General features: G+C 56.0%; 1 protein-coding gene across 3 annotated transcripts in view; it reads left to right on the plus strand.

Annotated features, from left to right (window-relative positions):
• Positions 1-1,023: 1,023 nt before the first annotated feature.
• Positions 1,024-21,983, plus strand: part of WNT3 (Wnt family member 3) — a 48,842-nt gene continuing 27,882 nt past the window's right edge. For 2 of the 3 annotated variants that reach the window (XM_043584853.1, XM_043584855.1), the window contains exon 1: positions 1,024-1,280. In XM_043584853.1, coding sequence (XP_043440788.1) covers positions 1,201-1,280 — 80 coding nt within the window. In that variant the 5' untranslated portion in view covers positions 1,024-1,200. The remainder of the gene's footprint in view (positions 1,281-21,983) is intronic. The other variant, XM_043584854.1, reaches the window with a different exon arrangement.

Raw genomic sequence — 21,983 nt, forward strand, 5'->3', positions numbered from 1 at the left:
GACCCAGGGCGCCGTGGTGGGACTTTTTTCCTATGGTGGGGGCTGGGGGGTTGGGATACATTTGGCTTCCGCACAGGGAAAGGACCGGTTACCACCGAACCCCAGGTGGGAACTCAGGCAGGGAGTTGGGGGGAGGGGGCCCCCGGAGGGCAGCAGGGTCTTTCCGAAGACCCCAGCTGCTCCCTGCTGGGGCTGCGGCGTTCCCCTGGCCCCAAATGGTTCATCCCTAAGATCCAAGTGGGACTGCGGGCACTGCTTCTGACCCGAGCTGGAGGCCAGGCCTGAACCCCTCGTGGAGGAGAAAGTGACCCGGCTCCGCGAGCAGGAAATGCAACTGGCCGCTGGTGTCAGTTGCAGGAAATGCAAAGGCAGCAGGAGGTCCCGATACCGATCTGATCCCTGACAAAAGACTCAAATGACACTCAGCTCCGTCCCCCGGCGCCGCCCGCAGCCAGACCTTCGAGCCTCCGCGGACCCTTCTGCGCGCCTCTCGGACACCCGGGAAGCGACCTCCTGCGGCTGGGGTCGGGTGGCCGGCCGGCTCTCGGGCTCCGGAGGCTGGAGGCTGGGAGGGGTTGTATTTCCCAACCCCCTCCGAGACCCTCGGATCCCGTCCTGGCCGAGCGAGGCTTCTGGAAACATCTCTGTGCTTTCTACTCTCGATTTCTCACACGCCCGAGTCCAGAGGGGTCACGGTCCCCCGAGAGAAAAGGAGCCACCCATCAATGCCCACGCCAACCCTGCACCACGTGAACGCCCCGGCCAAAGCCCCAGCTTCTTAAACCTGGCTGGCGGGGGGCCGCGGCAGTCCCGGGCCAGCAGAGGGTCCAACGTGCCGGCCCCTCCCGCCCCCCGCCAAGTTCCCACTGTGTCCGGGGCGCGGGCTTCGCCCAAGTTTGCTGGGCGATGCCCTTCCCGGAGCCCGACTCGTGGGCCGGGCGGGAGGGGCGCATGATTGACAAGCTGAACTACAGACTCATCTCTTACCTTAGGCCGCGGGCGCTGATTGGCTGCTCGCTGACATCCTCAAACCCGGCTGCTCCGCGCTGGGCTCGGGAGGGGGGCGGCTGCGGGTGGAGGTGCGCTTCTGACAAGCCCGAAAGTCATTTCCAATCTCAAGTGGACTTTGTTCCAACTATTGGGGGCGTCGCTCCCCCTCTTCATGGTCGCGGGCAAACTTCCTCCTCGGCGCCGCTTCTAATGGAGCCCCACCTGCTCGGGCTGCTCCTCGGCCTCCTGCTCTGTGGCACCAGGGTCCTCGCCGGCTACCCAATTTGGTGGTAAGACTCGCCTCTTGTCTGCCCGCGGCCCGATTTCTCCGCCGAGTCCCGGGGAGGTGGAGGGGGGGGGGCGCGCCGGCCGGGGGTGGGCTGCGGCTTTTTTCTCCTTGCCTCCCTCCAGCCCCCCACTCGCCCACCCCTCCTGGATTTTCTGCTGGTGTCGCCTTCAGAATCCAACTCCTGGCTTTTCTGATAATCACCATTTTCCCTGCTACTCGCTACAGAGGCTGGAGGACTTTCCCCGGCTCAGAAGGTCTCTGATTTCTTAAATCCTAACCCTTCGCCCGTCCCAATCTGGGGGGCCTGAAGACCCTCCATTTGCTTGCAGTTGGGTTTCTGGAAATCCAGCGCTGTCCCTGGGGCCCAGCCACTCCTCTTCTCCATTTTGGGGTCTTCATGGGCAAAATCATCCTGTTTCTTCATTGCCACCCCCCGCTCCGCCGGCGCCTCCATCAAGAGATTTCCCCACAATAACCCCGTTTTGCCTTCAGATTTCAGACCCCGATGGCTTCAGGGATCCCCGGGGTAGGGGAGCAGGGGGGATTTCATCAGATTCTCCCCACTCTGCTCTAGATTAATCTTGAGCCTCAGAAGTGAATATGGTATTTGCTGATCGAGATGCCATTGAATTCGGATTTTATACATTTCGTGTTTGTCCATCCTGGCAAAAGGGGGGCTCTTTGAAAATGTAGTGGTTTGGGAGGGGGTGGGTTTGTGCTTTGACCAAAACCCCAATTCTCCATGTCAAATTCGTTCCTTTTGGAAAACCGAGGACCGAGGAGAAAGGGAGAGAGGGAAAGGAGAATTCTGTCCCCGAGAAATGCGGATACAAAAGACATTTTTAGTAAATAAGGCTGGGAAACCAGGCGCGGTGTTTAGGGGGGTGTGCGTGGATGGGGGGACTGACCAGGGAATAAACAGCCCTCTGGGAGCCCTAGTTCCCGGGAGTCCCCTTGTTTTCCAAGCAGCCCCACCGCCCCCCGGCAGGTCCCAGAGGCCAGAGGGGAAAGACACACTGAAACCAGCTCTCTAAATTATACCCCGCCTGTCCTCAGTCTCCAGCCCCCTGCATTCCGGAAAACTTTAATTAAAGAATCTTACCCTCCTGGACGTAGGAGAGCCTTGGCCTGGGGGGTGGGAGGTGAGGAGGAAGAATTTGGGGTCCAGGAGCGAGAAGAGGGCCCGTGGCCCCTGGGGTGAGTGTCAGAGAGGAATGCCACCTGCGTGTCCCCCTTTCCCTGACTGGCCGCCCCCTCCCCAGCCCAAGGTAGGGGGAGCAGAGCCAGCAGGATTCCGGGGCCACACCCTGGGTCTGTCTCCGGTCGTTTGGGGACAGTAGCATTTGGGGGCCGGGATGGGGGCAGGAGCAGGGCATGGCCAAGGGTCCGTGTGGAGAGGGTGCTGAGAGTTGCTACCAGGACATATACCCAAGGGAAAGTCTTTCTTCTGCCCAACCCATCCTTCCCGCAGCTTCGGGCTGGCCTGAGGCCTCCTGTGCGTAAAGAAGTCCAAGGGGCGGCTGGGGCAGACAGGGATTCCAGGTTGGGGGCTCTGCCTAAACCAGTCCTGCCTTTCCAGCCCTTTCTGACCCTCTTTCCATCCCTGGGCCAAGGCCATGCTGTTCTTTGCCTTCCTGGGGACTAGTAGGGGGGGAGGGTATGGAAGAGAATGCTTGGAGCCCCACTGGCTGCAGGGGCGAGGAAGAGAGACTAGGTCCCCTACCCCATTAACTGGAGGAGGGCACTTCCCGGGGCAGTGCCTGTGGGGAAGGGTTGTGTGGGGGGGTGTCTCATGTGTAATGGTGTGTTGGGGAACACCTGGATAGGAAGATTTGGAAAAACCTGGAAAGCCAGAACATCTTCCCTGACATAATGCTGGACACACGGCTTGTTTGGGGACTAGTGGGGAGGGACTGGGGGGGGGGGGACAGGGATGCTGCTTTGTCTCAGCAGAGGAGAGGTGTGTGTGTGTGTGTGTGTGTGTGTGTGTGTGTGTTCTAGGTCTATGATCCTAAGAGGTGTCAAATGTATACTAGTATCTGTATATGGAAGAGTCTGTGCCTGCAGCTGGGTGACCACGGATGTGAACTCATGTGAGATGGGGGGATCCATGGCTGTGACAGGGTGTGCTGTGCCCCTATAGACCAGTGACAGCAAGTAGCTGATTCTAGGATGTGTGTGTGTATGTGTGTGTGAGACAGAGAAAGTCTAGAAGTGTCTGTGCTCACGTAAAGGTCAGCACCTGTGTCTGCTTGTGACACTATGCATGACTGTGTTCATGACTGGGCATGCGAGTGTTGTGTGTGTGTGTGTGTGTGTGCGCGTGTGTGCGTGCGTGTGCGCGCATGCCTTCATGACGGTGTAAGGGGAAAGCCCCACAGCTGTCTTTGTGCATGGATATCAGTGCTCATGGCCATGACCTGATTGTGCTTGTAAGTATGAGTGTGAGGCTGTGAATGGGTCCGCCTGTGACCCTGCCCTCAAGTCACTGGCTGGGCCCACGGTTGTGGATATCGCGGACCTATGACTTACGGGTGTGAGTGACGTCCGAGCTTGGGTGCTTGGTGGGTGTCCATGGTCCTGGAGGGGCGGTCCAGCAGGAGACAAAGGTCTGACCAGGAAACTGCTGGGGACACAGCTGACCGAGGGTCGCGGGCTGGGTGGTGTGGGGCAGGGTACAGGGCCCTCCCTGGTGCGAGCTCATCCTGTTTGCCTGAGGACTGTGGTCAGCAGCCCTCCCCTCTCAGGCCATTTGTCTTTGGTCTTGGGACTGGGATGGAGGGTAAGTCGCCTTCTCAGAGCTGGGGCCGGGCCTGGGACGGGGACCATGGAGTGGACAGGCCTCAGATTCCTATTCCCACTCTGCCTCCAGGGCGGTCAGTCGGATTCCAGGTCTTTGAGCGTCTGAGCCCAGCATCGCCTGCCCTCTTTGGCCCACCCAGCTCACACGTTCCCCAGGAGGATTTGCAGGGGGAAGCGTTTAGCGGGGATTCCTGTCCATGCCACCCCTCCAGGAAGGCGCCCCCAGCCCCCCGCGGCCTGTGCCGCCCAGGCCCCAGCCCTGAGAAAAGGCGGACCAGAAACTAGAGCTATAAGGGCCTCAGACGGGGGCTCGTGGAAGGAACAGATGTGCTCCGGGGCTTTACAGCCAGGTAGTGGTAGAGCTGGGACAGGAAGCGGTGACAGCAGCCCTGGATTCTAGAATTCTTCTTGTCAGTCCCAGTTAGCGCCTGCTGGAGGAACTTGTCTTTCTTCTCCCTCTTGGGGGAAAAAATGAACTCCCTTATTAAGACCCATCCTAGGGCCCTGCTGCATTCCAGAGACAGAGGCCCTGATGGAAGGGGCCCTACCCGGGGGTCAGGTGCACGCCCTGCCTCTTTGTGACCCACCCATATGGGCGCCTGTGTCCTCATCTCTCACTCAGGGCTCACCAGCCTGCCCTGCCTCCTCCCAGCCGGGGTTGGGGGGCGGGGGCGGTGGCTGGGGGAAGCGTTCTGCCGAAGTCAAGGGCAGGGAGTTAGGAAATAAGACACCTGAGTTTTCTCTCCACCGTCCGGGACCTACTTCCCCACTCAAGTGGCTGCCCTAGTCCCTGCCTCAGTTTCCCCTGTCAGGTGTCCCGCTGCCTCCCCACCGCGCTCCCGCCTCCACCCGCCTTTCAGAGGCTTGTGAACATGTTCAGTCAAACCCCGTGGGGGTCAGTGGGCTGGGCCCAAGGAGGCACCTGGAGACTGCGGGGGAGGAAGGCCCCAGGCCAGGTGTTAACACTTGTAACAGGCAGGAATTACAGCTGGCTGGGGCTGGGGCTGGCGAGGAGCTGAGCTGGCTGGAGGCTGTTGATCCCACAGACAGACAGACAGACAGATGGGCAGATCCGATGGCCGGGCTTGAACCGGGTGGTCTTCCTTCCAGGGCAGGCCTTTCCCTGGGGGAATGTGGCAGGGAAATTAATCCGGGTCTTTTGGAAGTGAGTTTACAACGCTCGCACCCACCCCCCCCCCCCCCCCGCTGTGGGTGGGGTTTACTGTCCAGCGGGAGCAAAATTGGTGGCCCGATCTGTTTGCGTTCTTATGATGGGACCACGTTTTGTTTTAAACAAAAACAAGAACAGGTCAAATGTTATAATAACACCAGGAGCCTGGAGCTGAGTTAGGATGGGAGGGGGAAGGCTTGGGGGGGGAGGGAAAGGGGCAGCAGTCAGGGAAAGTTCTCCCAGAACCTCAGCATTTTTCGACAGCTCTGGGGCCAAGGGGCAAGCGATGGGTGGAGGCTGGGCCCTGAGCATCAGCCCCACCCCGGGGATCTTGGGGGCCCGAGATCTGAGACAGCTGCCTGGTAGGAAGACCTTTTGGGGGGGGGTCGAAAAAGGCAGGAAGTTCTTTAGTGGACACTCTCCCTCCCTGCAGCTTTCCGTGGTGACAAACCCAGCCAGAGCCCGCCGGCACCCACACTCTGGCATCTGGGCACGTGCTCAATAACTGATAAAGGTGGAGAAACTGAGGCAGAGCAAGAGGGCTCTAGGTGGAGGTCCCCAAAGGTAGATTCAGGCAAGCAAGCATCTCTAATCCACCTCACTGCAGAACTTCATGTTAAAAAAAAAAAACCTGAAGGTACTTGGGCAGGTGAAGGATGGAGAAGCTAATATGGACGCTCCAGAAGGGGAAGAGAGCTCTGACCTTGGGGTTTTCTCTAGACTTTGAATAGGTCTGGGCAGGACACTAGGAGCTTTGAGTCAGGGCAGGAGAGGTGACTTTTCTCAGAGGAGGTTGGAGCTAACAGACTCTTCCCGGGAGAGTGGGGAAAAGGAAGAACTTCCTGGCCTCAGAAGGCAGTGAGCCCAGGGAGGGAGGGGGACCTGGTGTTCCAGCCTTTTCCACCCACCCTTCTGTAAAAGCCACAGAATCCTTCTAAAGCCACCAAGGAGGGAGAGACATTCTCTACCTCTGTCCCTAACTGGGAGAGGAGGTATGCCTAACCCCTCCCTCAAAGGTTAGGGCCATCCGGGAATTACGTCTACACCGTTATGTTTTCGCGAGTGCCAGGAAGTGGTTAGAGCTGAGTGGGGAGACTTTTGTCTGAGTTCTGAGTTCTCCTGTGTGACCTAGGATGAGTTTCTTTTCTTCTCTGTGCTTTGAGTCCCGGACTCCCCTCCGGGCTTCGTGCTCCTTACCGGGAGGGATCCGTTCTACCCCGGAGTTCACAGGGCTATGACCGGGACGGATACATTGCTGAGAAACATCAGCCCCAGGTGGCCCCAGAGCCACCTTCCCCCACCCTCACCCCCCACCCCTCCCAGGCCCAGTCAGACATTCAGAGCCTGCCTCAGGCAGCCTAGCCCCTTCTGCAGCCCCGTCTGACCTCAGTCCCAAAGCAGGCAGCTCCTCTCCTGCCAGGCCAGGCTGCTCACGTTCACATCCGGCTTTTTCACGTACTACCTGGGTAACCTAGGGCAAGTTAACCTCTCCGAGCCTCAGTTTCCCCATTTATAAAATGAGAATAGTGATTGCTTCTACCTCATGGCTATTGTGAAGATTAACTGAGTGGATACATATCAAGTTCTTAGAACAATGCCTGGCATACAGAAAGTACCCGGTAAATGTTAGTTACTTACACCCCATCTGCAAGCTAACTTGCCTCTTCCAAGAAGCCCTCCCAGGTTGGACTCACCTGGCTTTGTTTTCTCATCTTCAGAGGTCAGCTTGCCCATTATACTTGGCACTGGTGACCATGAGCCTGTTGCTTTCTTCTTCTTCTTTTATAAGTTTATTGTTATTATTTATTTATTTTATTTGTTTAGTAATCTTTGCAACCAACATGGGGCTCGAACTCACAACCCTGAGACGGAGAGTTGCTCACACGCTCTTCCGACAGAGCCAGCCAGGCGCCCTGACTGTAGCTTTATTCTTCGCTTGATGGAGTTCGGCCAGGCTGACCTAACCTCGGCTCTTGGCTTGCCCAGGAAGGGTAGGAAGAGAGGGCACCGAAGCCTCCCCTGGCCCTCCTCCCACCCCACAGTCTGTGGGACTTGCAGCCACTGCCATTTCCAGCTGGGACCTGGAGCCACCTCGAGCCTGGGCCGGGCTGGGGAGGGGTGGGGGAGGCGGGCTCACAGGGGGAGTGGCACCGGGGCCGCCTGGAGCAGCCGGAGCACAGAAGTTGCTCCTCCAGGAGCCGAGAGATGATTCAGAAGGTGATTTATAGACGGAAGGCAGAAAGCTTGGCTCCTGGCCGAAGCGGCTGCTTAATTACATTCTTTGGTTTGGGGGGGTGGGGGGGCGGGGGGACGAGTGGGGCGGCAGCAGAGGATCGACTTTTACCCCCTCCCCCTCCAGGCCTTGTCCCCATAGCTGCCCCAGGTCCAAGCAGTGTCCCCTCTTTTTCCTGCTCCCAGAGAAGGAATTCCCTATGGTCAATGCAAGCCTAGGCCAGGAGAGCAGGAAGAACTTCTGGGACTGGAGGAGGGGAGGAAAGGGGAAGAGGCCAGAGTCCCATCTCCTGGGACTCCTCCAGGGGAGTCTGGCCTACAGAGGGGGCTGGGAAAGAGGACCGCCCTGGGGAGGATCACTTCCTCTCTCCCCTGCTTCTGGGCAGCTAACCCAGCCGAAGGCAAAGGGTTCCTAGAATCTTCCTGAAGGTACCGACCCCACACTTTCCCGCCGGTGCCCTATCCTACTGCTGCTTCTGGATCCTTCCTTCAAGTATGTTCCTTTTAGGTTGTTCAGTTTTTCAGCGAGCCGTGGGCTGGGGACTAGGGACCAGGGTTGATGCTGAGCGGTTGAAACCCAGTTCTTGAGTGCCCGACAACCTGTGTCATGTGGGCACAATGTCTGCCTCAGATCCAGAGGGTTCTCCAGGCAGGGTCAGCTTTGTATCAGAGGGAGAGGAACTTTGCTATCTTCATATTAAACCAACGTATCAGGGCCACCACACTTCTACTGCTAAAGCGAAAATTACTTCTGCACTGTTGACAAGCCATCCCCCCCTTCTGCTGAGTTACTTGCCGTGGTGACATCTGGATTCCCTCTATGAACGCTGACCCGTGTGGCAGCCTGACATCTCTCTGCTACTTCTTGGTTCCCGTGCAGTCTCATCGTGGCTCTGAACCCCCAAGCCCCACCTCTAGTTCTGGAGGCTAGAAAGGTGTGTCGGGGGCAGGGTGGGAGGGTAGCCCGGACCGATAGAGTCTATTTATCTGTTTTGCAGCTCGGCATGTACAGCCGGGAGGAGTTGGCAGGGGTCAGGATGGGGACACTAGACAGCTCTCTGGTTCCCCCTGAGGCGGGCCTTCTCAAAATGGCCTCATTATGTGTGTGGAGTGAATTCCAGAAATGTCAGGCACACCCATACATCTAGGGCAAGGATGGAGACCCAGAAGCATGCTGGAGGACAAGAGGGGGCAGTGTGGGATGGCGGGAGGTTTCCGGCCCCGTGAGTTAGGGGTCCCGAGACCTGGCTCTGCCCTTCGTTGTGGTCTGACATTAGGCCAGTCCCTTCACTGTTACGGACCTCAGGAAATAGGGGACTTGGGCGAGCTGTTGGCCTCGGACTTCCAGCTCTGAGATTTCAATCCCGGATTCTGATCACCCAGCAATTTGCATTAGCTAGCTGCCTGGTGGAGGGGGGGGGGGTTCGTCACCGAGAGTTGATCTCGGGACAGGGTGGGGAGTAGTGAGCACAAAACTTTATACTCACCCAGCCGTGAGGTCATGGATGCGTCTCGAACCTTCCCAGGCCTCGGTTTTCTCATCTGCAAAGTGAGTGACGATAATAACACGATCACTCGCCCCGCCTACCTGTAGGGCTGCCAAGAGCTTCGGAAGCAGTCGTCTTGACGAAGCCCTTTGAGAAGCGTCAGGTTCCTTCCAGAGAAGTTAGCATCATTGCCGGTCCTACCAGAGAAGAGGAGTAAGCTGCGGCCCCTGCTCAGAGGGTGCTGAGCGCGAACCCAGCAGGACTGTCTGAGCCTGAGGAGTTGGCATTTTCCGCAGAGGAGGAAGAAAGGGGCTGGATACGGGCATCTCCGCTCCTTCCTGGGGGGTTCATGAAGCTCATTGAGGAGCCCCCCAGGGAGGGGCAGAGGTTGAGGCCAAGTGGCCGCAAGACATGCCCGGGTCCATAGCGTATAGTGCGGGACACGGGAGCCCTCCCCACCTAACGCGGAGACCAGAGGCCTGACCGGGGCTCGGCCGGGCACAGAGCAGGATTTCTAAGCAGCGACACGCAAAAGTGGGAGACATGAGTGGAAGTGAGGTGGGGGTAAGAGTAGAGGGCTCTTCTGAGGCCTGTGGTCACCAGGTCATCGCCTGCATAAGGGCCGTTCACTCGAGCGAGGCTGGAAAGACCGGGGGCCGAGTGTGCTTGCCCGCGTGCATGTGTGCGTGCGCACATGCGTGCTGGGGGTGGTGAGGACCAAGCACCCAGTCTGTTGGGAGGGCTGTTGGGTGAAACCTGCCCCTGGGCGAGGAGTCCCACTTATCTGACGGAGCCAGCCTGGCCAGCGAGAAAAACCAATCTCTCCTCTCTCTCCCCCTCTCTCCTCTCGGGGCCACTAGGAATGCAAATAGGGGTTTGTGGCAGTGCCAGTCAACTAGCCTCCTGCCTTCTGCCCAGCTCCTCGCCACGTAGCTTCCTAACTGGCATTTCTGAGGGCCTCTCCCCTGCTCTCACACCTCCTGTGGCTCCCCACTTCTCGTCTGGCACGGAGGCTCCCTAGGATTTGGCTTCTGCCCACCTACTCGGTAGTAGTTTCATAAGCCTCCGGGAGCATGCCCCCCTCCCCCCCCCCCGCCCCCGGCCAGGTCCTCTGTGCCTGTTTACGGAAATACCTCACCACCCCCAGCCTCCCTTCCCCACACTCAACGGCTGAAATTCCACTTTGTCTTGGACCCAGATCAAAACCCTCTTCCTTCGGGAAGCCCTCCTAGATTTCCAAAGCGATGTCCTCCTAAGTGGGGGAAAATGCCATCACTCTCTGTCCCTACAAGCAGACGCGCCAAAGTTCCCACTGCCTTCTGCCATGGGCTTTGGGTGTCTTATTTTCGTCCTACAGATGCCCCCCTCAAGGGAGAATCTGTGTTGTAGTCCCCTTGTAACTGCCCCCCACCAGTGCCCGGCATCTAGTAGGGGTCAGTAAACAAAAACACAGCTCTGTGCCGTGTGTGATGCACTCTCTCAAGGCACAGGGACAAAAGGTGTTTCTGAGAGTCCCAGCTGCATCGTGCCTCGCGACGATGTTACGAGCAGACTGAATGGGCCGAACGGATACAAACCCCACCTGCCGGTGTGACCTGAGGCTCGGAGCACCTGGCTTCTGCTGACTTTGAAAGGCAGCCGGACCTGCTTCCCCTTGACCAGCGGTCAGCCTGCCCTGCTCCGCTCAGGTCCCCCTGGCCCAGGCCATGTGGCCGACAGCCCTGAACAGCGGGGTGGGAGCCCAGACCTGAGCAGGCTGCTGTCTGAGCCTTGTCCCTAGAGTCTCTGCTCCCCTGGGATTAGATTGTCCATCCCAGGTCCGTTTGAAAACTTTGTCCATCTGTGATCTCTCTCCCTCCACACCCCCCTCACCCTCACCAGCTCATGCTATACTTGGGAACCTAAATCTTTAGTTTTTTTTTTTTTCCAACGTTTATTTATTTTTGGGACAGAGAGAGACAGAGCATGAACAGGGAAGGGGCAGAGAGAGGGAGACACAGAATCGGAAACAGGCTCCAGGCTCTGAGCCATCAGCCCAGAGCCTGACGCGGGGCTCGAACTCCCAGACCGCAAGATCGTGACCTGGCTGAAGTCGGACGCTTAACCGACTGCACCACCCAGGCGCCCCCTAAATCTTTAGTTTTAAACTCCCATTCGGTGGGACGTGTTTCTCCCCCCCAGGATTAGGTGAGTGTTTGTCGGTGGTGTTTGTGTGCTGGTTCCCATACATACGTCATGGTCTTCTAGAAGAAAATCTCACCCCACTCTGCAGTTGGGGACTCTGGTCACGCAGCCCGTATTTGGAATCCACGTCCGATCGGGCCCAAAGCTTTTTCTCTCTCCCACCGCTCAGGCTCAAAAGCTGACTTCTTATTTGGGCCAAGAATTTACCTATTCATGTTCTACCTTATTCCCCAAAGGATGGCTTTGAGGCCAGATTACATGTGACCTTCAAATGGCAAGCTGCTACTTTGGGTCTATTGATACTATTTCTGAAACTCTGGGAGGTCCCTTAGATGAGGATGTGTGCTAGTCACTGGCGAACTTTCCACAGGTCTTCAAGCTGGGCTAGCTGGGTGTGGGCATTAGAGGCCAGGCGACCGTTTTGTCACCCCTGGGATGGGCGCAGGGTGCTTGGGCAAATCCCTGCTTTCTGAGCCTTCGTTTTTCTCACCTGTGAAACAGAGTTCCAGCTCTAAGTTTCATCCTTCTGTTTAGTCCCTTTTGCCCCTTCGCGCCCGACCTTTGTCATACACATCCCAGAAAGCAATCGGACAGAATCCTTCGCGCCCAAACCAATTCTCGCGTTAGTGTATCTGATTCAACTGATTTTTCACCCCGTCTTCACAATTCAGTATTCAACTTTATTCCTCCCTGAGGACAAGCACGATCTCTCCTTTCAGATGAAGTATATTTCCCTTTATGTCCTGGCTGTTAGGTAACCCAGAGTCAAACTTGGAGTTCAATCCTTGGCCCCGACTTGGCATATTTGTCTTCTTCACCTTGATCCTGATTTTCTGGTTTTAAGGTTATTATTTAATCCTGTGTGTTTTGTAGTATAAGCTCCTTGAGGGTACGCACCGTCTCGCACACTGGCTGTATCCTCTGTGCCTGGCAAGTACAGAGTAGTTGCTCAATAAACATTTGTTGTCTTTGGAATAAACGATTGCTATCAAATCCTTTCTGGAAAACGGCAAGGCACACATACATTTTTTAAAAATCTTGCCCTGGAGCGCCTGGGTGGCTCAGTCAGTTAAGCGTCCGGCTTTTTTTTTTTTTTTTTTAATGTTTATTTATTTTGGAGAGAGAGACAGAGACACAGAATCCAAAGCCAGCTCCAGGCTCTGAGTTGCCAGCACAGAGCCCGACACGGGACTGGAACCTGCGCCCCGTGCGATGGTGACCTGAGCCGAAGTCGGAGGCTCAACCGACTGAGCCAGCCGGCCTCAAGTGATTCCGACTTTTGATTTTGGCCCAGGTCACAATCTCACGGTTGTGAGATCGAACTCCGAGTTGGGCTCTGCTCTGGGAGTGGAGCCTGCTTAAGATTCTCAATCTCCCTCTCCCTCTGCCCCTCCCCTGTTCATGGTCTCTCTTTCTCTCCGGGAGGGGTGGTGGGGGGGGGGGCGGGTGGTAGTTTTGCTCTATCAGGGGGTTGGGTGGTAAGAATTCTGATCAGTCTCTACTTCTTTATCATCGGCTCCCCCTCCACCGGAAATCTATTAAAATCTTGTCTTTGGGTAAGTGACCATCTTTTCTTTTGTCATGAGCTGCTTAGTTCGAAACTTGCAATGGGAAGCTCTCTTGTTTCCGGCCAATGAGTCTGCTTTTCCCCTGCCCTGGCTCCCTTCATATCTGGTTCCTCCCACCTCCCCCCTGCCCTGGAAGCCAGCCAGTGCTGCCATTCTGCAGGTGACAGGATGCCCCGGTCGCATCCACCCCGTCTCCCCAGCTGGGATGCTCCCACTCCCCAGCAGCCACTGGGAGAACAGCTATCGCCGAAAGGCACGGTGGGGAGGGAGGCCGAGCGGGAGGAGGCCAGGCCCAAGGTCACGCCGCATGAGCACCAGGGCCCCTCTCCGCCAGCCAGGCCTCTCCCATCGGCGACACTGGCTTGGTTTGGAAGGTGCCAAGCTCCCACCTACCGACAGATCTCCAAGGAGGGGAACTGGCCTGGGGGGCCAGGCGGGCCTCACCCATCCGCCGGCAAGGTGTCCTCTCGGCTCTGTGTCACTTCTCCCCTCCCCTGCTTCTGCCCTGGGCAGCACCTCTGGAGACCAACCCACTCAGCCCCTTGACGTTAGGAAAGAGGACGCCTGACCACGGGCCGGGCGGACCTCCATTTTAACGGAAGCTTCTGCAAAGAAAGAGACTCTGGGGCCTGCCCCGTCTATCAGGAAGGACGGCGTCTAGGCCACCATCCTTGCAGCCGACTGCCCCTTCGTCCCTATTTTGTCTGTGAGACAGCTGAGGCTGCCGGAGCCTGAGGAGGGAGCTAGGGAGCAAGTAGGGGAGGCAGGTCACAGTCAGCTGATAATTCATCATGGACCGTGTGTGCTGAGGAAACAGAGCACACACTTCATTTTTATTTCTTTTATAAAATTAAAAAAAAAATTGAAGGTTTATTTATTTTTGACAGAGAGAGAGAGAGAGAGGGAGAGATAGCACAAGCGGGGGAGGGGCAGAGAAAGAGAGGGAGACACAGAATCCGAAACAGGCTCCGGGCTCTGAGCTGTCAGCGCAGAGCCTGACTCGGGGCTCGAACTCTGACCGGCAACATCGTGACCTGAGCCGAAGTCAGACGCTCAGCCCACTGAGCCACCCAGGCGCCCCTCTTTTATAAAACTTTTTAAAGTTTGTTTTGTTTATTTTTTTTTAATTTTTTTTTTCAACGTTTATTTATCTTTTGGGACAGAGAGAGACAGAGCATGAACGGGCGAGGGTCAGAGAGAAAGGGAGACACAGAATGGAAACAGGCTCCAGGCTCTGAGCTATCAGCCCAGAGCCCGACGCGGGGCTCGAACTCACGGACCGCGAGATCGTGACCTGGCTGATGTCGGACGCTTAACCGACTGCGCCACCCAGGTGCCCCATTGTTTTGTTTATTTATTTAGAGCGCGAGCTTGAGCAGAGGAAGGGGAGAGAGAGAGGGGACGAGAAAGATCCCGTGCAGGCTCCGCGTTGTCAACACAGAGCCCCGTGTGGGACTTGAATGCACGAGCCGTGAGATCAGGACCCCAGCTGAAATCAAGAGTCGAGTGCTTAACCCACCGAGCCACCGGGCGCCCCCGCACACACTTTAACTCATCCCCGGCCACGATCTCAGGAGGCAGATACTCTCGTTACCCCATGCTACAGATGACGAAACTGAGGTCCCAAGAGAGCCGACCCATTGCCCCGGCCTCCACGGCTGGCCAGCCCGGGAGCTCCAACCACAGCACAAACCGCCTGTAGCCAGGCCCGCCAGGCCCGCCAGTGACACCACCCCACATCCTGAGAGTCAGGAAGTTCCTCCTTGGGTCTCACTGCAGTCTTTCCTGGCTTAGTCCAAGCCCAGATTCTCTTGTTTGTCCTGCTGGGGACCTGAGCTGCACTGTAGATTTCCGGTTTGCCTCCAGGACAGGGGTGCATTTCTCTCTGAGTCTTCCCTTCTCCGGAACAACCCTTCCCGGGTGGCCCGGTCTCCCGCACGCCTTTGGCCACCTTGCTCTTCCCCTTCCAGTCTCTCTCCAGCTTCTCTACATCCTATTGCGAGTTATGTGAGTCACACAACTTGCCTTTAGACCGGGGTGAAGGGGTCCTGCCAGACCCTTCAACTTAGAGGGCTCCGCTCAAGTGTCTTGAGGCCGTGTCCCTCCGCACGGGCATGGGGTCTGGGGCCCAAGGGGCTGTACCCACCCAGAGCCCACACTCTCCGACCCCCAACCAATGCTCTGGGTACTCAAGCCCCTGGACTTTCTTGCCCAAATGGCCGTGAGCCTGCTTCTGGGCGGTGCAGACCTTTGTCTGGATTTCAGCCTGTCAAGGCAGACCATACTGCCGGTGTTGCTGGTGTGGGTGCCCCAGGGCGCAAGCGGTAACCAGGGGAGGCCATTGGCAGGGACGGTGCATGGGGGCTTGGAGGTTCTTTTGGGGTGTCCAGTGTGCGATAGAATAGAGATGGGCAGACAGCAGGCTGGGGGCTGGCTCTCCCTTTGTCACCGTTTTCTTTTTTTTTCTTATTTACATTATTTATTTATCTAAGTCATCTCTACATCCCACGTGGGGCTCGAACTCACGACCCCGAGATCAAGAGTCACATGCTCTACTGACTGAGCCAGCCAGGCGCCCTCAGTTTGCACCCCCACCATGTTTTCTAGCATAAAACTCCGTGGAGAACCCAGCCTTTCAGGTGGTGAACAAGGATGAGAGAATGACTTTTTTTTTTTTTTTTAATGTTTATTTATTTCTGAGACAGAGGGAGAGACAGACAGACAGTGTGATCGGTTAGGGGCAGACAGAGAGGGAGACACAGAATCCGGAGCAGGCTCCAGGCCCCAAGCTGTCAGCACACAGCCTGACGCGGGGCTCGAACCCACGAACCGCGAGCTCATGACCCGAGCCGAAGTCGGTTAAGACTGAGCCACCCATGGGGCGCCTGGGTGGCGCAGTCGGTTAAGCGTCCGACTTCAGCCAGGTCATGATCTCGCGGTCTGTGAGTTCAAGCCCCACGTCAGGCTCTGGGCTGATGGCTCAGAGCCTGGAGCCTGTTTCCGATTCTGTGTCTCCCTCTCTCTGACCCTCCCCCGTTCATGCTCTGTCTCTTTCTGTCCCAAAAATAAATAAACGTTGAAAAAAAAAAAATTAAAAAAAAAAAAAGACTGAGCCACCCAGGCACCCCGAGAATGACTTTTTAACTCATTCTCGATTAACTCTCGATTGGAGTACACACACGGGAAAGTACGGAAGGCAAAAGTGGAGAGCTCACTGAGTTGAACGGGAACACATCATCTTTAACAGTTTGTTGACCCGATGCGAAATCTTTACATGTTGGGCGCTGGTAGAAGGGCCTCTGCTTACGCTCTCACGCAGGTCCGGGGGCCGCCCCAGCCTGAGAATCGGGGAGAAGGCTTGCTTCCTCCAACTTTGCATCGTCTGCCCTTTCTAAATTTTTTTTTTTTCAACGTTTATTTATTTTTGGGACAGAGAGAGACAGAGCATGAACGGGGGAGGGGCAGAGAGAGAGGGAGACACAGAATCGGAAACAGGCTCCAGGCTCCGAGCCATCAGCCCAGAGCCCGACGCGGGGCTCGAACTCCGGGACCGCGAGATCGTGACCTGGCTGAAGTCGGACGCTTAACCGACTGCGCCACCCAGGCGCCCCTCGTCTGCCCTTTCCACCTTAGCAGGTCGACTGCCTTCTACGCGGGCAGCACCTCCAGCTCCTCCGCGTCTGGGGTCACCTCGCACCTTCAAGTCCCTTCTCGTTAAGCTGCAACGTTGTCTTAACCCCTCCTGAGCCTCAAAGGAGCCTCCTTCGTGTTTGCTCGGTTCTGTCATTTTTAACCGGCCCCATCAGAAGCGCGCTCAGCTGGCCGTTCTGTTGTGCCTCCTCCCGGGCACGGCCTGTGATGCCCTGCATGTTCCAGCCCCTCCCGAACCCCCCACCTAGCCCATGGCCCACTCCCGCCCCCTCCCCATGACCTACTTTTCCTTGCATGGGTTAGAGTGTGAGCTTGGGGGACAGCAGTCCCGAGCTCCACCTAGATGGTTCCGCCTGTAGTAGCCGGGTGACCCGAAACTCTCTGAACCTCAGTTTTCTCTGCAAAATGAGGGGTACTCTCATTTCTCACGTAAAATGGAGAGTAAAGGACATAACACGCGTGGGACTTAGCGTGGGGCCCGGTGTCCACGCATTTTGCTATCCTTGATCTTGTTTTATTGTCTGCGTTGTCCTTACAGTGCCTCATACCTCCAGGCCTCTATGCTCGGCCCTGCCTTCCTTTGGAAGGACCTCTTCAAACTTATGTTTATTTTTGAAAGCCCAGTTCAGGCAACATTGTGTCTGGGTGGCCCTCCTTCGGCCCCGGCCCCGGCCCCGGCTCACCCCCTTCCGCCTGGAGCCCTTTCATCGACCAGACTGGAGGCCCCTGCGGGCAGGACCAGCTCTTGGTCGCCTTTGAACCCACGTCCCCAAGCACGTCCTCTGAGACGAGTCGTGGAGTGAAGGGGACACTGCTGAGAGTCACAGGCCACTCACAGGCTCAGCCTTCCAGCCCCGGCTGGATGCTCAGAGCCTCTGTGAGGCCGTCCCGGGATAGCCTGCTGGCACTTTTCACGTACATCTGCCCGGCCTCCCCGACTAGAGAGTCAGCCCTTTGAGAGCAGGATTCCCCTGAAATGTCTTCATACCCCTAGTGAGCCTCCCACATCACCCTGAATAATGCAGGAGCACAGCTGCCAGTTCTGCTGATTGGTGGCCGACGGGCCGGAGGCTCCTTCCCAAGCAAGCTCACGTCCGGGTTCGGCTGGTTCCCACTCTCTGGGACAGCGCTTCCCCCCACTCTGTGATTCCTCAGACTGTCCAGCCCTGAGCCTCAAAAGCCTCTGTGCTGGAAGGCAGCCTGGTGTTCCAGAAAGAGGGGTCAAATTGGCCGTAGCGTGAATCTCAGAGGTGCTACTTAATTGCTCTGGAAGTTTGGGTGGCTTCTTAAAAAATCCCTGAGTCTCGGTTTGTTCGTCTGTACCACGGGGGTAGAATTTCTGACCTCAGGGCAGGTGTCGAGATGAAATGAAACAATATACGGGAGCTGAGTTAAAGGGGAATAAATAGTGACTAAATCGAGGATGTTCTGAAGGTCATTCCAGTGTAGCAAGGGTTATAAAACTGTATCGGATTTGTGCAACGAAAAGACTTGAATTCCTTCCAAAACAGAAAAGGCCACACTCAGGGAAAGCCGTATGCTCTATGCTGTTTTGTCCCAACCAATTTAACCTGTTTGAAGAGAAAAGTGGGTGATGGGCATGGGGCAAAGTCTGTGACTCGGTGGACCCAATACAATGTGGACCCTGGCCTGACCTTACGTTCGGGTGTCCTGTTGGGCCAAAATACTCACAGAGGCCTGCAGCTCTTGGGAAGGGAAGGGCAAACCCGATGTGGAAGCTGTCAGTTCTTCCTGGGGTTCCAAGCAGTGGTCTGTGTGGGTTTCATACGACTCTGGTTACTGGCGTAGACATTGGCCATTTCAGCCTTGCCAAGTGCCATGAGCCAATCAGGCTGAGGGCACCAGGAGGCCTGGGTAGGAGGCGGGCTGTCCCAGGGACAGCAGTGAGAGGTGAGAGAGGCCTGCCAGACCACGGGAAGGAATGTTGAGAAACTGAGGCACGGAGAGGCCCCTTAATGCTTTTTGTTCTTTAAAACATTTTTGATTGCACACTGATAAAAAAATATATATATGTCATCTTTAAAAAATATATCCACGAGGGGCTCCTGAGTGGCTCAGTCAGTTAAGCGTGTGACTTCAGCTCAGGTCACACTCTCATGGTCCGTGAGTTCGAGCCCCGCGTCGGGCACTGTGCGGACAGCTCAGAGCCCGGAGCCTGCTTCGGATTCTGTGTCTCCCTCGCTCTCTGCCCCTCCCCTGCTCATGCTCTGTCCTTCAAAAACAAACAAACATTAAAAAATTTGTTTAAATAAGAGTTTTCCCAGCTAAGAATGCCTAAACAATATGTATTTCATCTTGCTTCTTTTTAAGCGTTGTAAAAAGGACGTTTTGCTGTCTGCAGTCTTTTGTAGTATGCTTTTCTCCCTCTACAGTAGGTTTCTAAATTTCAAACTAAGTTTTGGGTGTTACTGGAGCTCTTTGACTTTCACAGCTGTGTCATAGCCCATCGTCCGACGACACCACACTTGGCGGATTCATCTCCCGCCAACGGGTGGGTGTCTCGGGGTGCACACGAGTGACGGGTGACCATGGGGGTGCCTGTCGCACGAAGCGCGAGTGTCCCCCTTTGCAAGTCGACACCAAGCTCTTCAAAGAGGTTGTGCTCATTTCTAACTCTCACCTTTGCTCTACATTTTCGCTGACGCTTTCGGAATCAAATGGCTTCATTTTTGGCAATCTGGCAGCTGCCAAATGTGATCCGTGGGCTTCCTGTGCAGAGATGGGAACTTTTTAAGGTCCCAGAGCTGGCGGAAGCAGAGGCAGGGCGGGGCGATGCATAGGACACGCATTTGGAAGAACATACGGCCCGCGTCTGGTGTGACTGGTGCAAATCCCTGACTTGGCCCTCCGGTCCTTCGTGCCCCCCGAGTTCTCTGCCTGAGGCCCAGAGGGCATCACTGGCATTCGGTGACGGGGCACATGGCTTAATGGAGCCCCAGCCTTCTCTTCTCTGCCTCCCCTCACCATTCCTTGTGCTCCTCAAATGCGCCCTCCTGGGTTGTGAACGTGCCCGCTCGCTTTCCAGAAACAATGCTGCTTCGTCCAGGAAGTCCCCCTGGCAGCCTCATGAGACCTAGGGTCCGTTTCCCCCCGGCCCTCTCTGTGCCTGAGTTACAGCCAGAACATCTCCCAGCTGTCACTTCAGGGAAGATCAGAAGGTGAATGTTTCCCCTAAATCTAACCAAAAGCCTGGGCTCCTTCCTTTGGCAAAGCAAAGCCGTGAGCACCTCCGCCCACCTCGGAAACCAGACGCGGCAGCCGTGTCCTGGCTGGAACCTCAGTCCTCACGGCTTGGCCTTGCCTGGGGTGGAACCCCACTTCCTCAGGCCTTTACTATAAAGATAAAGGGATCTTAGGACCCCTTCTCCGACTGGAAAACTCTTCCCTATCACTTCTTCGCCTGACCAGAACCTTCCCAGGATTTTTCAGAATCCAGCTCAGAGCTGCTTTCTTCCTGGGCACCTTCCCAGCCTAACTGCCACCACCTTGCTCCCAGCTCATCTGCACACATTTGGGCCAGAGCAGGGCTTCGAACATGCGTGGGTGAGCCTCTTACGCCCTGTCCCACTTGGGACGTGGCACCTGCTACTCTCAGCCTCCTGGGGTTTATGGTGCTCATTAGCATATTAGCATTCATTAGCATAATAACCACACAGGCCCCGCAGGGATGACCCTTGCTTTCATTTGTTTAGTCTGTTTCCCAAAAGTATTGAACTTGGTAGTCCCTTCTCTCTCCCCAAATAACAACTATTACTCATTTGGAAAACACGATCTGGAAGATTCTCCTGCTCCTTTCACGTGTCAGTTTGTCCTTGTGGTCTTATTCTTCTCAGCAATCAGGCTGTGATTCCTCTTGCTTTTTATTTTGTATTTTCTTTTTAAATTAATTAATTGCTTTAGCAATCTCTACGGCCAACGCGGGGCTCGAATTCGCAACCCCAAGATCAAGAGTCGCCTGCTCTTCCGACTTAGCCAACAAGGCGCCTCTCTGACTTATAAAAATCATCCTTTGTGATCTACTTCGGTCCAGAGTAACCACCCCAGAGGGGTTGAATTGAATGAATGCATGTACTCGGGAATGAGTGAATGAGTGAATGAGTGAATGAATGAATGAATGAATGAATTGAACAGTCAGTCAATTGGCTGGTCATCCAGCTGTGAAGCAGTCAGAAACTGCCAGGTCATTGTATCCTGGGGACACACTGCTATCTGGCCAGTGTCAGACCCTCTCCACGGTGGAATGACTCACTCTCCCGCATTAGGCTCTGGTAATTTTCTTTTTAGGCGTCTCTCTTCCGGTGAGACTGGGAGCCCCTGCAGGGCGGGGACCACATCACCTTCACCTCCACCTCTCTGTATTCCCCGTAAGTGGGTACACAGTCCCTGGTTGCTGAATGACATCTCTCCTCTGACTCCTTCCAGAGGGATCTAGAACACTGTGGTTAAGCCTGCAGGCTTTGGAGCCAGACTGGATGAGTCTCTAACTACCCGGGTCACCTCAGGCAAATTACTTCATCTCTGTACTTCAGTTTCCCTAGCCAGCTGGGGGGTGATAACAGTATCTTCCTTACCAGGTTGTTGGGGGACTATTGAGTTAATGTGTGTAAAGCACATGAAATATGCCCGACACGGAGGGCAGTGCTGGCCTGTGCTGGCGCCGGGAACCACAGTAACCAGGGACTGTGATGTGAGCTCTCCGTGCATCATCTCAGGGACCAGGAATCCGGGCAGCCGAATCAGCTGCGTTACCCCGGGGCACCTCCCCTACCTCCTCACCTACAATCACCCCACTGAGAACCCGCTGGGCTCTTTTACCCTCCGTCCTTCCCCAAAGATGGGAATCCAAGGCACTGCATGGGCGGATTGTAAGTGCACGTGTGCACAGACGAGAGCGAGTGTAAGCGAGCGAGAATGAGTTCTTTGAGAGGCCTGGGGGGTGCCATCGCCTTCGTGGCAGACGCAGGAAAACAAAGATGTTGAGGCAGGACGGGGAGAATACACAGGAAAAAAAAAATCACCTGTGAATCAGCAATGCTGCAGAACTGGCAGAAGTCAATTTGGTCGTCACCGCCCCCGGCGCCTTGCCCAGGGCCCTGTGTGTGCCCAGGAAATGTTTGCAGGCAGGACATCTGTGCTCGTTTTTATCCAGGCAGGTTATCCAGGTGGAAGACGGATGGTTATGAGAGGGCATCAGGACTGGGGGGGGCCATCCCTGACGGCTGGGGAGAATATGCTGGAATCCCTTTCCCCACGTGCCAGCTGGCCTTCTCAGACCCTGTAGGCCGACTCCGTTCCTCTCCACTTAAGAGGAGAACCCCAGGAGTCATGGGGTTGACTGTCCTCCTTTTTTCCAGAGTGGCCAGGGCTTTAGCCTGGCCATCATCCCGGGTCTCGCGATACAATATGAGTGCTATGGAAGCAAGAGGGAAGGGCTGGTGGGATGGCGTGAATGTAGGAGGTTTTGAGACGAGCAACGCCACAGGCTGTTTATCTTGGAGCAGAGAAGGTCGGGGGGCTGCATTCCAGGCAGGGGAGCAGCTGCTCCGTCAGCACCTGAGGAGAGGCCATGAGAGCCAAAATGGTGGCTC

This window comes from Prionailurus bengalensis, chromosome E1 (genome assembly GCF_016509475.1).
Source record: "Prionailurus bengalensis isolate Pbe53 chromosome E1, Fcat_Pben_1.1_paternal_pri, whole genome shotgun sequence".
NCBI classification, from domain to species: Eukaryota; Metazoa; Chordata; class Mammalia; order Carnivora; family Felidae; genus Prionailurus; species Prionailurus bengalensis.